Here is an 18,572-nt window from a genome sequence, read left to right on the forward strand (position 1 = left end):
ATGGAGGTTCGTAACATTGTACAGAAGACAGGGACCAAGACCATCCCCATGGAAAAGAAATGCAAAAGAGCGAAATGGCTGTCTGAGGAGGCCTTACAAATAGCTGTGAAAAGAAGAGAAGCGAAAAGCAAAGGAGAAAAGGAAAGATATAAGCATCTGAATGCAGAGTTCCAAAGAATAGCAAGGAGAGACAAGAAAGCCTTCCTCAGCGATCAATACAAAGAAGTAGAGGAAAACAACAATAGGAAAAACAAGAGATCTCTTCAAGAAAATTAGAGATATCAAGGGAACATTTCGTGCAAAGATGGGCTCGAAAAAAAACAGAAATGGTATGGACCTAACAGAAGCAGAAGATATTAAGAAGAGGTGGCAAGAATACACAGAAGAACTGTACAAAAAACATCTTCATGACCAAGATAATCACGATGGCGTGATCACTCACCTGGAGCCAGACATATTGGAATGTGAAGTCAAGCGGGCCTTAGAGAGCATCACTATGAACAAAGCTAGTGGAGGTGATGGAATTCCAATTGAGCTATTTCAAATCCTTTCACTGCCGTGAAAGTGTTGCACTCAATATGCCAGCAAATTTGGAAAACTCAGCAGCGGCCACAGGACTGGAAAAGGTCAGTCTTCATTCCAATTCCAAAGAAAGGCAATGCCAAAGAATGCTCAAACTACCGCACAATTGCACTCATCTCACATGCTAGTAAAGTCATGCTCAAAATTCTCCAAGCCAGGCTTCAGCAATACGTGAACCGTGAACTTCCAGATGTTCAAGCAGGTTTTAGAAAAGGCAGAGGCACCAGAGATCAAATAGCCAACATCCGCTGGATCATGGAGAAAGCTAGAGAGTTCCAGAAAAACATCTATTTCTGCTTCATTGACTATGCCAAAGCCTTTGACTGTGTGGATCACAATAAACTGTGGAACATTCTGAAAGAGATGGGAATACCAGACCACCTGACCTGCCTCTTGAGAAACCTGTATGCAGGTCAAGAGGCAACAGTTAGAACTGGACATGGAACAACAGACTGGTTCCAAATAGGAAAAGGAGTACGTCAAGGTTGTATATTTTCACCCTGCTTATTTAACGTCTATGCAGAGTACATCATGAGGAACGCTGGGCTGGAAGAAGCACAAGCTGGAATCAAGATTGCCAGGAGAAATATCAATAACCTCAGATATGCAGATGACACCACCCTTATGGCAGAAAATGAAGAGGAACTCAAAAGCCTCTTGATGAAAGTGAAAGAGGAGAGTGAAAAAGTTGGCTTGAAGCTCAACATTCAGAAAACAAAGATCATGGCATCTGGTCCCATCACTTCATGGGAAATAGACGAGGAAACAATGGAAGCAGTGTCAGACTTTAATTTTTTGGGCTCCAAAATCACTGCAGATGCTAATTGCAGCCATGAAATTAAAAGACGCTTACTGCTTGGAAGGAAAGTTATGACCAACCTAGATAGCATATTAAAGAGCAGAGACATTACTTTGCCAACCAAGGTCCATCTAGTCAAGGCTATGGTTTTTCCCGTGGTCATGTATGGATGTGAGAGTTGGAAGTGAAGAAAGCTGATCGCCAAAGAATTGATGCTTTTGAACTGTGGTGTTGGAGAAGACTCTTGAGAGTCCCTTGGACTGCAAGGAGATGCAACCAGTACATTCTAGAGGAGATCAATCCTGGGTGTTCATTGGAAGGACTGATGCTAAAACTGAAACTGCAATACTTTGGCCACCTCATGCGACGAGTTGACTCACTGGAAAAGACTCTGATGCTGGGAGGGATTGGGGGCGGGAGGAGATGGGGACGACAGAGAATGAGATGGCTGGATGGCATCACCGACTCGATGGACTTGAGTTTGAGTGAACTCCGGGAGTTGGTGATGGACAGGGAGGCCTGGCATGCTGTGATTCATGGGGTCGCAAAGAGTCGGACACGACTGAGCGACTGAACTGAACTGAACTGAACTGAAGATGCCCTGTGACACCAGATCAGGGAAGTTGCATTCATGGTTAGTCATGGTGAAAATGAAACTAAGTAATACATGGTTTAGAAAAGGAAGAAGAAAAATCACAAAACTTGTGCTTTAAAAATTCTGTCTTACATATAGGAGAGTGTTCAGTCTTCATTTGGTTGGATTTTTCAAAATTTGGTTATTGCAACGAATTCACTTTTTCCTAAAGCTGAGCTGATTGTCCTTCCAGCAACTAATAGGTTAAAGGCTACCTTCTAAGTTCAAGGAAAAACAGCCCTATTCAAATGCTGCTGCTGGCTCATAAATGCAGGGCTTAAGGCAAAGAGGGAGGGAAGTCAGTGTAGGAGACAGTTTTCTCTGTGACAAGAGCTGCAACAGCTATGAAAAACACTTCAGCATTGATGGATTCTTCTGATATTCAAAGGAAAAATATAGCTGTCATTGGTGGTGGCTTGGTAAGACTCTATTTGGATATATTATTCCTGGTAGTGGTATTATATTATTATTACTCTTTTTTGCTTCTTTATCAGAGATTAATTGCTTTTATTAATATTTTTTCTGTCATTTTTACTGCGGTATTCTTGACATAGAGCACTCCGTAAGTTTCAAGTGTACAGCATAATGATTTCACTTACATACATTATAAGATGATTCCCACAAGAAGTTTAGTGAGTATTTCTCATTTCAGAGAGATATAAAATAACAGAAACAGAAAACATTTTTTCCTTGTAATGGGAACTCTAAGGATGTACTCTCTTAACAACTTTCATATGCAACATACAGTGGCGTTAATTACATGTTACATCTGTGGTGCTTATTTATATTATGACTGTTAGTTTGTATTTTTTGACCACCTTTGTTGTCATATAAAGATATTATACCTCTAATCTTCCTTACCTATTTCACTTATCTTAATATTATTCATAACTTGTAAGGATTGCTCACTTTCTTTTGAAACTTTTCTGATATTTAAATGCACCTTTTAAAAATGTGGTATTAGTTTAGTTTGCTGTTTCCTAAAAGAGCTATCTTATTTCCATTAAATACAAAGGTGTCCATTTTCCCTTGTTTTTTTTCTGTACAGCATTTTTCAAAATAGAAAATAAAGCAAATTGAATTTGATTAATCCCTGAATAGACTATGTTTTAAAACAAATATTAAAGTAAATAGTCATTTTAATCAAAACATTTGCCCTGCTTTGGTTAACAACTCAGTTTATAATGGCTAGTAAGAATAAAAGTGTCAAGAAACATGAAGTTAATGCAGAATTATCACATTGAATGTTCACTAGTTATTTGAGTAAGTGGGAGTAATACTTATTCAGTGATCCTATTTGGCTGGTCCAGTGGAGCTGGTCCTAAGTTGGTGGAGTAAGGCACAGAGCAGGTGAGATGAATGGGCTGAGTCGGCCCCACATCTAGCAAGATGGGGGGAGGGGGTGTCTATTCTCTGCTTCCAGTGTTATTGTAAGAAAGCTAGTTCTTCTTAACATGGGGCTGCCTCAGTGAAACTGTATTTTCCCCTCCCTTAGCAGAACAACTATTTTGGAAGCAAAATATCCCCATTAGTTAAAGTTTAATCGTTTTGGCTTTCAGTTCAGTTCAGTTCAGTCACTCAGTTGCCTTTGGTTTAATCACATGCCTGCTTTTAGATCACCGAGTTTCATTTATTTCATTTACTCCGTGAAAATTTACTGAGTGCCTAATAATGTTCCAGACACTGTTCTAAGTTGTATGTAGATGAGTACATTTTGTACCACACATAGAGTTATACAGTTTGTGCTAATTCTGACTTGGGTGTGTTTTTTTGTGTTTTCCCTAAAGTGTGATGACAGTTCTAATATTTCTGGTTGGCTATTGTAGCCACACGGTCCGGGAAACAAACTCACTCAGAAGGACAATGCAGATAGTGGAGTGCAGTTTATTACACCAGTGGGCCCAAGGCAGGGTCTCCTCTTAGCCAAGGATCCTGACCAGTTTCTGTGAAAACCTTATATACCCTAAGTGTACGTGCTCAAACCCATCTCCCCAAATTCCCTGACAATCAAAGTTAACCCGTGATTCGTATGCCTTAAGCCTAGGTAGTTAACAGTGGACAATTATCAATAGGCCTGTGGTCATACCTCAGTAAGCATAATAGAATGTATGATTCTGTTTGGTTACACAGATAATTAGGTTATTCTTTTAACGAAGGAAGAGCCGGGGTCTGGTTTTCCAGTTGGTTTGTCGTTTCCATAGATACTGGGCTACAGCTCAGAGTACACAGTCCAGCCCAAGACAGAGTCCTGCTTTCAAGATGGGGCCTGTTCTGATTCCTCCTTTTGCATCGCATGCTGTGTTGGCCAATGCGCGTGACAAACGTCCTCATTTCTTCATACTTCATACCTGGCTTCAATCCAATCGTTCCTATCAAAATTTTGCATAAAATGTGAATTCATGGAGTCAATAAAATCCTATTGGGTGCCAGCTATGTGCCAACATTGTTTTAGGTACTAGGAATATAGTGATGCGCATTTAGGGAGGAGAAAGACAGTGGAGAATAAAAGTAAGTTCAGTGAGGCCTAAGCACTACAAAAAGAAATTCAAGCAGGGTAATGCTGCAGGGTCTTGAGGGTATACATTTATAGAGTGTGGTGAGGGACAGCTTTTCTGAGGAGATATATGACCTGAAAAATGAGAAGGAAGCTATCACGTGAAGGGCTACAGAAAGTGTATTTGGGGTAAATGAAGGACTGTAGAGAAACAATGAGGAGTTAAAGAGCTGGTCAATTTTCTTGGAGCAGACAGAAAGGCACAAAGAATGAGACTGGAAAGGAGTAGCCACTGAGGCTGGGGAGAATGAAATAGCCAGAGATCCTAGGATCTTAGAGTGCAAAGCAGACAGATCCTATACTAGATGCAATGGAAAGCCATTGGAAGATTTTAAGTAGGAAAGCAAGCCATGATTTTAAGATTCCTTAGGCTGTTATATAGAGAAGAACTGGGAAATTTTTAAGACCAGGTAGACTAGTTAAGAGGCTTTTGTGTTTGTCCAAGACTTGGATTAGGGTGGCAGCAGTGACATCTCTCACGATGGCTCTTAGATATCCAAGTGACAGTGAAAGTCACTCAGTCATGTCCAACTCTTTGTGACCCAGGCCAGAATACTGAAGAATTCTCCAGGCCAGAATACTGAAGTGGGCAGCCTTTCCCTTCTCCAGGAGATCTTCCCAATCCAGGGACTGAAACCAGATCACCTGCATTGCAGGTGGATTTTTTACCAGCTGAGCCATAAGAGAAGCCCAGGAATACTGGAGTGGGTAGCCTGTTCCTGCTCCAGGAGATCTTCCCGACCCAGGAATCAAACCGGGGTCTCCTGCATTGCAGGCGGATTCTTTGTCAACTGAGCTAGGGGAGATAACAAATATGTGATTGGATGTATGATTTTGGAAGGCATAAAAATGCGAGTATCATCCACAGGTTTCTCCCTGAATAACTCTTGAACTCTTCATCATCCAGCCACTTCATTATCTGGGCACACGTACATGTGCTAGAAAATGGAAGACATGAACTAATACACATATATTAAGAAGCAACTAAAATTCCTCTGCAAAGGAATTCTATTCACCTTATTGCTCAGGTCCATACTTAGGAATCATGTCTGAGTCTTTTTTTTCATTTTATGAAAACACCTGTTCCTCTCTCATTCTACCAATAACGAAAATATATTTCAATTCTGATCATTGCTACCATCTTAGTTAGGGCCATCATCATTCTTTATTCATACTCCTGCAGCCTCCTCTTAAATCATCTCCTAGCTTCTACTCTTATCCATAGGCAATCGCACAGCAGCCAGAATCAACCTTTTAAATCATTAGTGTGATAATTACCATTCATTGCTTAAAACCTTCCATTACAAATAAAGTAAAATCTAAACTCCTTACCAAAAGCCCTACAGGAACTGAGTCTGTCTACCTGCCTGGCCTCATCCTTTCCGTGTTTTTGTTTTTTATATTATGTATCAGCATCTGAAATCATATACTTTATTAGTTTTGGGTAAGTAGGTAAGCTATTTATTAAGCATCTATTCCTAGAAGGATATAGCCTCTCGTGGCTGGAACCACAGCTAATATTGCTTAATGTCATTATTTAGTATTTGACAGATAAATGAATGAAAGGAATGAAAAACTCTTCTTAATGATATGAAGGTAAAGGAAATTTCATAATGGATGAAAGATTGAATGTTGAGGAAATTTTTAAAAATTACTGATTACACAGTGATTCAAGAAGGTTAAATTCAATACATAAAGGACAAAATTATTTTCTTGCCCATCTACTTTCTTTTGTGTGTGTGTGTGTGTTTCACCGTTCCCCTTATCTTCCTCCCCATGGACTGATCCTAGTCCCTTAGACTAGGATCTCTGATTATTAAAGGCTGATACACTAAAGGCTCTTTCTGGGCCCAAGGGGGAAAACTGCAACAGAGCTGAGAACTTTTACTCAGAAGTCCAAATAATACAATGAACTGATTTTTTTCCCCAAAGATACCTTGCCTAGTGAAAGATTACTCAAGAATTTGTTTTTGCTCTAATGTAGTGAGTATCTGATTCTGTGATTAACCAGTTGATTTCTGTTCTTTGAAGACATGTTAAGTCAAAGAGGTCAGAAGTAACCAACAGATCAATGAAGGAGTCTTTGAGAAACTAAAGGTGAAAGAAATTGTAAACCATCGTCATAAACTGTTTAAAGTTTATCTATTAAAGGGTGGAAAAAGACATTAAAACAGTTTTTTAAGAATGTTAATCTGAGTATTTACAAAAATCACTATACTCACTTGGTTATTTTCCTTCTTGTGTGAAACACTGCTCCCAATCCCTTCCCCTGCCATAGGGATTACCTCCTGGAAGCTGGGTGTGTAACTTCTCCTGCGAATGCACACAGGACTTTGCCTTTATCACAGACTGCATTCTGTTAAAGTTATAGACATAATAATTGTAAGGAGATAATTGTTTAGTCGCTGAGTCATGTCTGACTGTTTTGTGACCCAGTGGACTGCAGCCAGTCAGGTTCCTCCATCCACGGGGTTTCCCAGGGAAGAATACTGGAGTGGGGTGCCATTTTCTTCTATGGGGGATCTTCCCAACCTAGGGATCGAACCCATTTTTCTTGCATCTCCTACACTAGCAGGTGTATTCTTTACCACTGAGCCACCCAAATTTGTAGATATGCGTAGTTTATTCCCCATAGAAGTTTTTATAACTCATGAGTCTAAATATTTTCTTATCTTTGGGTCCTGCACCCTTTTCTTTTATGACGGTTATCCCAGTGCCTTGTACTGTCAAACACACTAAAATATCTTGTGTGCATGAGTTTGCTTTCAGAACAAAGTGGAGGATCATGCTCTTAGAAGTTATGGGCAAGTAAAACAAAGACAATGTTTTTCAGAATGGGATCACAATGAATGCAATACTTTGAAGGACTAACATTAAAAAAAAAAAAGAAGATTTAAAAAACAATCTCTACTTTTCAGGCTGAAAAGAGTTCTGTTGTTGTTTAGTCACTCAGTCGTGTCTTACTCTTTGCAACCCCATGGACTCTGTAGCGCACTAGGCTCCTCCGTCCTTCAGATTCTCCAGGCAGAAATACTGGAGTGGGTTGCCATTTGGAAGGAGTTTTACAGTTTTCCAATTCTAACCTAAGTCAACCCAGGGATAAAAAAAATGCCACATGAGTTTATGTTAGAGTGAGACTTGTTTTCTTCACCAAATGACAATCCAGAGAAATCAAAAGAAAGGCCATTGCACATGTGTCCTGAAGATGTGTAGGTATTCAGGTTCTTGGTATCTGGAAATACTGCTGCTGAGGTGACTGTTTTCAATGTTTACAAATATAATGGAAATGATCAGAGTTTTCAGTGACAGTTACAGCTACTTATCTCTCATTTTTTGGCTGAAGTTTAGAGTTTCAACTGTAAGGATTATTGAGAATAGGCAGCCTTAGCTGTTGCCTGCTGTTGTAGTGTGTGTCCATTGTTCCAGCACACACTGTGAAGATGTATTTTAGGGCAATATTGAAGCATTTCTTCTGTCTCCCTAGCTGACAAGCAACTCCTTTTCCCCTCCTTTTGACCCAGCAAAATTCTCCATTAAGAGCTTATTTACAGGGTAAAGTTGTTCAAAATATCAGGTTAAGGAGATGTGTTTTCCATGACTTACTGTTGTTAATTTTGCCCTGTCCCCTAGCAGTAAAGTTGTTAGTGGCCTCTCCCAGTGAAATTGGGGCTTCCCGGGTGGCTCAGTGGTAAAGAATCTGCTTGTCAATGCAGGAGACACAGAAGCAGCAGGTTCAATCCCTTGGTTGGGAAGATCCCGGGGAGAAGGGAATGGCAACTCACTTCAGTATTCGTGCTAGGAAAATTTCGTGGACAGAGGAGCCTAGAGAGCTATAGTCCATGAGGTTGCAAAAGAGTTGGACATGACTTAGTGACTAAACAACAACAACTAATGAAACTGCCTTTGAAACTGCTTGACCTTGATGCTATGAGAAGTTATATCTCACGTCTATAGATGTCAAATTCTGTCACAAATTTATAGGCTCAAAATGGACCTGATGCTAAATTGGCCCTAGACACTGTTTTCTGCCCTGTCTCCCTAAGGTCTTTCTACCTCACGGCTCACTCTTCACTCAGTTCAGTTGGATAGAAGCAGCAAAAGACAGTGAGGAGAATGCACAGGAAAGGCTGCAATCTGCTGGAAGTGCAGGAACTCTTACCCTTCTGGGTCTTGGTTTCTTCATCATGGGCTAAGACTAGGTCCCTAAGTCTTTTAACTCTACAGTTTTCCTACTTCTTTCATCCTTCCTTCCTCACAGGTCACTAGCTTTGTTCTCAATCTAGTCTTTATAAACATAGAAATCAAATGTCACCTAGAATTTTCACTTTCTCCAAAATAAATATTCTAGGCATGTATAAACCATCAAATGTTTCATAATTTTTGGTTAAGGTCTATATATAGTTCTCTATATAGTTGATGCTGGGAAAGATTGAAGGCCAGAGAAGGGGATGATGGTTGGAGATGAGGTGGTTGGATGGCATCACTGACTCAATGGACATCAGTTTGTGTAAACTCCGGGAGTTGGTGATGGACAGGGAGGCCTGGCGTGCTGCAGTCCATGGGGCTGAAAAGAATCAGACATGACTGAGCGACTGAACGGAACTAAACCGATGAAAGAAGCGAAAGTGAAGTCGCTCAGTCACGTCTGACTCTTTGCTACCCCATGAACTCCAGGCTCCTCTGTCCATGGGATTTTCTAGGCAAGAGTACTGGAGTGGGTTGCCATTTCCTTCTCCAGGGAATCTTCCCGACCCAGAGATCGAACCCAGGTCTCCCGCATTTTAGACAGACACTTTACTTCTGAGCCACCAAGGATTTGCAAATATTGATGAGACAAACCATGCAAATAGCTTAATAACTTAATATTTTATTTCATTAATATTAAAATAAATAAAACTCCATTCACTTCACTCTTGTTTTCCACTCCTCAGGCACAAAAACCTATGTATGATAAACCTGTATTACTGCCCTGATTTATAGCACCTTGTACAAACAGAAGTGAAGTCAATTTCTTTGTGACCACGGATGTCATCTTGAATTTGCTCAATAATTAGAGACAAGTTTTCATCTCACCCTACTAGCTTCCCTCAATTTCTTTTGTAGTTTTGCTTATGTTCCAATTCCTCTCACCAAATAAGTTTTCTTTCAGCTATCTCACTCACGTATCTGTATTTTTCTAACAGGCCTGACTAACATTTTGAGTATCTTTTGCTACCCTGATAGATAAGATACCTCGTAAACCCTGTTCTCACCTACATAAAACAGAAGTCCTTGCTCAGAGTTTAGTTCATTTGCTGCCTAATGAACAGTATCTGAAATGGAACCAATAACTTTAGACAGATCAGTTTTGTTAACTGCCTACCAAGAGAGTGTTCTGCTTTCCTTTTTATTGGTTCCAAAATACTCTGTTTGTTCATCTGTCCATACACATCTCTTCATTCAGCTATTCATCCGTCTGTCAACTAAAAAAGAAAAGAACACTCTTCCACTGGTGATGATAATCTCAGTTGGCACTTTTTTCTTGAAGACAATTTGAAAAAAACATATGCTGATAGTCTTAAAAATATGGAGGAATTGAAGAAAGCAACATCCTCCCTCTCTCTCTGAAAGTCAGCTTCAGCAATGCCTTGCCTTTAGAGGGAAGATTGTCCTTTAATCTGAGGGGAGTTAAAAGCATTTGAATCTTTAATATAGCCTCTCAAATACACCAGATCTGGAGTATGTACAAAACCTGTAAACCTTCTAAAATCTCGCTCACTCTCAACCTCTTCTATGTACTTTGCAGTTATTCTAAAAACAAAACCAAAGAAGAAACAACTAACTCCTGCCAAACTCCGAAGTCATCAACACCCTCTCCTCAACTTATCTCAGACTCTCTGCTACTCCTTTCTCATTCAGTTCAGTTCAGTTCAGTTCAGTCGTTCAGTCGTGTCCGACTCTCTGTGACCCCATGAATCACAGCACGCCAGGCCTCCCTGTCCATCACCAACTCCTGGAGTTCACTCAAACTCATGTCCATCAAGTTGGTGACACCATCCAGCCATCTCATTCTCTGTTGTCCCCGTCTCCTCCCGCCCCCAGTCCCTCCCAGCATCAGAGTCTTTTCCAGTGAGTCAACTCGTCGCATGAGGTGGCCAAAGTATTGCAGTTTCAGTTTTAGCATCAGTCCTTCCAATGAACACCCAGGATTGATCTCCTTTAGAATGAACTGGTTGGATCTCCTTGCAGTCCAAGGGACTCTCAAGAGTCTTTTTCAACACCACAGTTCAAAAGCATCAATTCTTTGGTGATCAGCTTTCTTCACAGTCCAACTCTCACATCCATACATGACCACGGGAAAAACCATAGCCTTGACTAGATGGACCTTTGTTGGAAAAGTAATGTCTCTGCTTTTTAACATACTATCTAAGTTGGTCATAACTTTCCTTCCAAGCAGTAAGCGTCTTTTAATTTCATGGCTGCAATCCGCATCTGCAGTGATTTTGGAGCCCCCCAAAATAAAGTCTGACACTGCTTCCACTGTTTCCCCATCTATTTCCCATGAAGTGATGGGGCCAGATGCCATGATCTTTGTTTTCTGAATGTTGAGCTTCAAGCCAAACTTTTCACTCTCCTCTTTCACTTTCATCAAGAGACTTTTGAGTTCCTCTTCACTTTCTGCCATAAGGGTGGTGTCATCTGCATATCTGAGGTTATTGATATTTCTCCCGGCAATCTTGATTCCAGCTGTGCTTCTTCCAGCCCAGCGTTCCTCATGATGTACTCTGCATAGAAGTTAAATAAGCAGGGTGACAATATACAGCTTTGAAGTACTCCTTTTCCTATTTGTCTATTGTTCCATGTCCAGTTCTAACTGTTGCTTCCTGACCTGCATACAGGTTTCTCAAGAGGCAGGTCAGGTGGTCTGGGATTCCCATCTCCTTCAGAATTTTCCACAGTTTATTGTGATCCACACAGTCAAAGGCTTTGGCATAGTCAATGAAGCAGAAATAGATGTTTTTCTGGAACTCTCTTGCTTTCTCCATGATCCAGCGGATGTTGGCTATTTGATCTCTGGTGCCTCTGCCTTTTCTAAAACCTGCTTGAACATCTGGAAGTTCACGGTTCACGCATTGCTGAAGCCTGGCTTGGAGAATTTTGAGCATGACTTTACTCGCGTGTGATGTGAGTGCAATTGTGCAGTAGTTTGAGTATTCTTTGGCATTGCCTTTCTTTGGGATTGGAATGAAGACTGACCTTTTCCAGTCCTGTGGCCACTGCTGAGTTTTCCAAATTTGCTGGCATATTGAGTGCAGCACTTTCACAGCATCATTTTTCAGGATTTGAAATAGCTCAATTGGAATTCCATCACCTCCACTAGCTTTGTTCATAGTGATGCTTTCTAAGGCCCACTTGACTTCACATTCCAAGATGTCTGGCTCTAGGTCAGTGATCACGCCATCATGATTATCTTGGTCGTGAAGATCTTTTTTGTATAGTTCTTCTGTGTATTCTTGCCACCTCTTCGTAATATCTTCTGCTTCTGTTAGGTCCAACCATTTCTGTCCTTTATCGAGCCCATCTTTGCATGAAATGTTCCCCTGGACTCTCTAATTTTCTTGAAGAGATCTCTTGCTTTTCCTATTCTGTTGTTTTCCTCTATTTCTTTGCATTGATCGCTGAGGAAGGCTTTCTTATCTCTCCTTGCTATTCTTTGGAACTCTGCATTCAGCTGCTTATATCTTTCCTTTTCTCCTTTGCTTTTCGCTTGTCTTCTTTTCACAGCTATTTGTAAGGCCTCCTCAGACAGCCATTTTGCTTTTTTGCGTTTCTTTTCCATGGGGATGGTCTTGGTCCCTGTGTCCTGTACAATGTCACGAACCTCCGTCCAGAGTTCATCAGGCACTCTATCTATCAGATCAAGACCCTTAAATCTGTTTCTCACTTCCACTGTATAATCATTGCGAGGGGGGCATCAGAGGGCAGACACACTGAAATCATAATCACAGAAAACTAGTTGATCTGATCACATGGACCACAGGTGGAGAGGTCTGACAGAATGTGGTCCACTGGAGAAGGGAATGGCAAACCACTTCAGTATACTTGCCTTGAGAACCCCATGAACAGTATCAAAAGGCAAAATGATAGGATACTGAATGAGGAATTCCCCAGGTCGGTAGGTGCCCAGTATGCTACTGGAGATCAGTGGAGAAATAACTCCAGAAAGAATGAAGGGATGGAGCCAAAGCAAAACCTTTCTCATTACCTTGTTTATAATTAAACAATATAAATTCCTCCTGATACTAAACAATATAAATTCCTCCATTCCTCTTGATACTAAGACCCAAGAACCAATGGAGCAGACAGAAAGAGGGTATAGATCTCAGAAGTTTCTGGGAGTTTGGTCCCTGTCACTAAGACCTGTGCTTTGATGGACCATTTCATTATTGTGATTTTTACCAAAAGAACTCAGTGGGCACCATGCAATTGTTTATAACCCTAAAAATTTAAAATAACTCCAATGTACAAATATAAGGGCATTGCATACAACAAAATGTAAGGCAATTCTGAAGTATTATGATTTAAAATATCTTATGACTTGGAAATACATTCACAGTATACTATTCCTTTTTAAAAGATAATTATATAATAAAATATATATCCTACTACCATTTTAAGAAGAAATATCATTTGCGATATACATAGGAAATGTTAATATTGGTTCTCCCATTTTCTTTCAAATACTTTTTAAATTTTTATTACAAACTGTTGAGTCTTTTACTAAGTATCAGGTCTGTACTGGAAATAGAAAGATGGACAAAATACAAGCCATAATCACATCATTAATCCCTGGGTATTCACAGCCTAGTGGGAAAGTTAGTCAGGAATGTAAATAAATAATTCAGCTAATTATGAAAGATATTAAAACACATATATACATCCATGAAATTAAAGAAGAAAAGAAGTCTTTTGGAGTTGGAGAGATACTGAGAGAAATTGTACAGAGGATTTGATTCTTGAATGAAAGCTAAAGGAAGAAAAAACAGCCCAGGCAAAGGAAACATTAGATTCAAATGCACATAAGTATAAAAGTGCAAGGCATATTCAGGAAACATACAGTGACTTTAGTCTACCTCTTATAGATAGTATATGAGAATAGGAAAAAAAAAAAAAAACTGAGCTTGAGAGGCTGGGATCAAATGTAAGAATCTTTTATGCCATGTTGAAAACTTGGGACTTTTTCTTAAAGACTTATGAGGAGCCAATAAAGGATTTTAAGAAAGGAACTGCATCATTCAATTTCTGTTTTAGACAATAGCCAGCTCTTCTGGAAGTATGACTTAAATAGGTAGACACTGGGGAGAGGAAAAATTACTTGTAGAAAAATTACTAGAAAACTTGTAGTAGTTCAGGTGATAGGCAATGGGAGCCCCATATAGGAACAGTGGAAGGTATGGGAAGGAGATCTATTTTCAGAGAGATTTAAAAGGTGCAATAAATAGGACTTGTTGCCTCATTAAATATATATCTGTAGGTAGAGAGGGCATTAACTATTCTCTGAGTTATCCTGGTTGGGTGAAATAGTAGGTAGAGTTGTCATTCACTAAGAGAAAGCATACAGAGGAGAAGGGTCTGAAGATTGAGGAGGGGAATAAGTTGAATGTGAGGTATGTTGAGATGAAGATTCCTGTAAGACACCCAGGAAGAGAGGTTCAGTAGTCAGAGATGGTGTTCTGGAGGAGCATCTAGGCTAGAGAAAAAGTCGTGAACAAACTTTCTTAAGAGTCCCAACTTGAAAGTGTGTGGGGCATTCATTTTATCGTCAACAAAGGACGGAAAATCATGACTGTTGCTTGACTTCAGAGACCAAAATCAGATGATTCAGGTAAGAGAGTTCAGAGTAATATCTAAATAATAAAACATTTGACGTAACATTCACGATTCTAGAGCCCTTGGATGGCTCAAATGGTAAGAACCTGCCTGCAATGCAGGAGACCCAGGTTCGATCCCTGGGTTGGGAAGATCCCCTGGAGAAGGGAATCGTAACCCACTCCAGTATTCTTGCCTGGAGAGTCCTATGAACAGAGGAGCCTGGTGGGCTACTGTCTATGGGTTGCAAAGAGTCAGACACGACTGAGAGACTAACACTTTCACTTTCTCAATTCTAGCAGATGTAATAGTTACAAAATATGAAGACATTTTTATTTGCTATTTCAGAGTACGTGTAATTAACAATCTGGTTCTTCTCATTAAATTGCTATGTTCAAAGATCAAATTCTTCAAAGACCAAGCTATAGTTCCATGAGTAGGAGGTTATTAACAGGCTTTACCAAAGCCTGTTTGGTGATAGACTCAGAAACAATCGCTATGACTCTTAGGGAAAGTTTTATGTGTTTCAGTAGGTCAAAAATAGTTGACACATGTTTAACACTACATTAGTTCCATGAGTTGGAATAGGAAATGACAACTCACTCCAGTATTCTTGCCTGGAGAAGCCCATGGACAGAGGATCCTGGTGGGCTACAGTCCATGGGGTTGCAAAGAGTTGGACAGGACTGAAGTGATGGAGCATCAGTTCCATAAGCAGGAGGTTATTAATAGGCTTTGCTAGAGCTTGTTTGGTGACAGACTCAGAAACAAGCAATCTCTGTGACTCTTAGGGAGAGTTTTATATGCTTCAGGAGGTCAAAATTAGTTGAATAATGTTTAACAATACGTTACCAGATTAATTTCAAACATACTATATTAAAAGGCATAGAAAGTATGACATTTTAAAAATCACGATGCCTCTTTTCCTGTTAAGGTCAGCATTTATATTGATTGGCCCGAAAGTTTGTTTGGGTTTTCCTTAACCTGAATGAATTTTGGGCCCAATAAATTAAAAGTAGTTTTCTCATGATCACTGGATACTTGAACAATCCTTGCTGCCGAGGTCACATGGGAATCAGCAGAAAGGTAGTAGATCCTACTGCAAAAAGCCACACTGGCTGAATGCCTGAGAAGCATAACTCCACATTTATATAAAAGAAAATTTCAAATTATCTTTTAAATTAGTAAGTTAGGCATCAATATAATGGTCCACAGTGGGGTCCAAGCACATGACCCTTAAAGAAGGAAGTTAGAAGAGAGAAAGTGGAGAAATGGAAGAGCAGTAAGTTGGGCAAATCCATGATTATGTAACCAAGGAATCGCTTCAGAGTCTGCTGAAGCACATACAGGCTAAGCCAGTTGTTAATATAACATTTACTTTGCAGATTATTTTTCTATTAAAACTGTTTACTACTGTGAACTATTGATGCTGCAAAACAAATATGGAGATTTTTCATAATAGTCTATGTCCAGGCTTAACTCTGTCTGGATTTCCCTCACAGCTCAGTTGGTAAAGAATCTGCCTGCAATGCAAGAGACCCTGGTTCGATTCCTGGGTTGGGAAGATTTGCTGGAGAAAGGATAGACTACTCTCTCCAGTATTCTTGGGCTTCCCTTGTGGCTCAACTGGTAAAGAATCCGCCCACAATGCAGGAGACCTGGGTTTGATCCCTGGGTTGGGAAGATCTCCTGGAGAAGGGAAAGGCTACCCACTCCAGTATTCCTGCCTGGAAAATTCCATAGACTGTATAGTCAGTCCATGGGATCGCAGAGAGGTGGACAAGACTGAGTGACTTTTCACTTTCAGGCTTTACTCTAAGAACTGGCATGAAAACTACTAATAGATCCAAGGAGTCTAACCCCATATAGTTTCTTCCTTCCTCTCACCACCCTCCCTCCTTACTGATGCACAGGAAGCAGCTGGGCCTTACCCAAGAGTATGTGGTGGGCTCAGCATGATATACACATATTTTCCTTTCCATTTATATCTTTGGGTCTTCCTAGCATTTTTGCCTGTGTAACAACTAAAGAGTCCCTGGTGGCTCAGATGGTAAAGCGTTTCCCTGTAATACAGGAGAATCAAATTCAGTCCCTGGGGCAGGAAGATCCCATGGAGGAGGTCATGGCAACACACTCCAGTGTTTTTGCCTGGAGGGTCCTATGGACAGAGGAGCCTGGTGGGCTAGAGTTCAATTCCTGATTAAGAGCATTTTACATAGAAGTGAGAAGGAGAAATAAAGTTAGAGTGAGTCCAAAAAGTACTTTATAAGCCATGTTACTAATCCTTCTAGCTGAATTTAATATCTACAAATAATTTTTCCTTTTAGTTTTATTCAAACCTTCAGTTCAGTTCAGTTCAGTCGCTCAGTCGCTCTTTGCGACCCCATGAACCATAGTACGCTAGGCCTCCCTGTCCATCACCAACTCCTGGAGTTTACCCAAACTCATGTCCGTTGAGTCGGTGATGCCATCCAACCATCTCATCCTCTGTCATCCCCTTCTCCTGCCTTCAATCTTTTCCAGCATCAGGGTCTTTTCAAATGAGTCAGCTCTTCACATCAGGTGGCCAAAGTATTGGAGTTTCAACTTCAACACTTACCCAGCAAAAATTCCCTATATTTGTGAAATCAGATAAATGAACAAAATCCGCTTTGATTTCCTAGGTTGGATCATTACATGCATGCTTCCTTGCCAAGAGGAATTTCCAAGTTGATATATATGAAGCTAGAGAAGGTGAGACAATATTGAACAATGTGAGATGTCGTTCTGATTCTTCTTACTCCTTTAGATTTTAAAAAGAAAAAAAAAATAAGGTAAACTATTAGACTTCATTAAAACCTTCAACTATCTAAATTTAATTTAATGCAAATTCATTACTATCAGTGCTTTCTTTAAAAGAGTTAACAAAGTCTTTTAATTTGGTCCAGATGGCACCCATTTTTGAGGTGTATATGCTCACCCTGTCTTAGGATATAAGAATTGTGTGTAACATGAGGTCTACTTCCAATGTCTTAGATATCCGAGTGACTAAATCTGCACGTGGAAGAAGCATTAATTTGGCCCTTTCTTATAGAGGACGACAAGCCTTGAAAGCCATTGGCCTGGAAGATCAGGTACCTTGTGAATGCATTTTCCTTACAGAAGATAACACCTGTTGTTTTTCAACAATTGCACGGTCTTGATGTCTCTTAGTTCAAAGCAGCACTCAATGCCACAAGAATCGCTGCATGAGAACTTGTTTTACAGAGGTTTTCAAACCTCTAAATTCACAACAGGGTAGACATTTCATACTTGAGGTACCTGATTGGGGAGGGGGCAGAGCATGTTGTAGGGCAGCTGGAAGTTGTATCAGGTGGAAACCTGATTATCACTTCTGACACTGGGCCTTCAACAAGATGGTTAATCTTTGCCTTTTATTTGTGTGTGACCTGGGATGGCCTCTGGGGTGAGAGGAGGCAGGTGATATCCATTCTTTTGACTACTTAGGTCCATAATCTCTTATCACAATTCTGCACTCCAAAAACCTCTGGGACTAGGAAGCTTTTTCGTCACCCATTCAGCAGCAAACTTGACCTGATGTAGACTTTTTATAGCCTCTAAAAGAAATCTCATTTAGTGTGAATATGTTTTACTAAAGAACTATTGTGTTATGGGGTGGTGCCCTAGACTAGTCTGTGTGTCATAAACTATCCACATATGCACTCATTTACCTATCTAAACTTTGAAAAGTTCTGAATTCTGAAACCAATGAACTCTCAGTGTTTAGATAACGATTGTGGGCCTGTTATAGGTTTTCCTCATATAGACTCAAGATTGTCAAGCTCCTAGCTATCATGTATCTTGGAAATGTAAAGAGAAATAGTATATTTTTATTGACAGTATTTTTGTGAGAGTGTGTCTTTGAAATGATAAGATCACATAAGTACTATTTGCATTTCCACATTTTTCTTAGGCATGTGTAGGAAAACCCTTTGCACTGCATTTCAGGAATCCTGTGATTTACTCCTCATGCTTAATTCTTTTGTAATAAAATAAGAACTTAATCTCTGACAGTGAACTGTTTCCTCACTTGTAATATTTGATTTAGGTCCAGATAAACTTTTAAGTCTATTCTAAAATCTAAAGTTAAAAAAACGCTAAAAACTAAAATTTGT

At 40.0% G+C, this 18,572-nt stretch overlaps 1 protein-coding gene across 4 annotated transcripts in view; it reads left to right on the forward strand.

Annotated features, from left to right (window-relative positions):
• Positions 1-2,284: 2,284 nt before the first annotated feature.
• KMO (kynurenine 3-monooxygenase) overlaps positions 2,285-18,572 on the forward strand; it is a 51,797-nt gene continuing 35,509 nt past the window's right edge. For all 4 annotated transcript variants that reach the window (XR_008685107.2, XR_016039633.1, XM_055419704.2 and 1 more), the window contains exons 1-3: positions 2,285-2,434; positions 17,082-17,151; positions 17,434-17,531. Coding sequence is in view for 2 of the 4 variants with exons in the window: in XM_055419704.2 (XP_055275679.1) it covers positions 2,360-2,434; positions 17,082-17,151; positions 17,434-17,531 (243 nt within the window). In the remaining 2 variants the exon portion in view is untranslated. The remainder of the gene's footprint in view (positions 2,435-17,081; positions 17,152-17,433; positions 17,532-18,572) is intronic.

This window comes from Moschus berezovskii, chromosome 17, assembly GCF_049115385.1.
Source record: "Moschus berezovskii isolate FMDL1 chromosome 17, NW_MosBer_1.0, whole genome shotgun sequence".
NCBI classification, from domain to species: Eukaryota; Metazoa; Chordata; class Mammalia; order Artiodactyla; family Moschidae; genus Moschus; species Moschus berezovskii.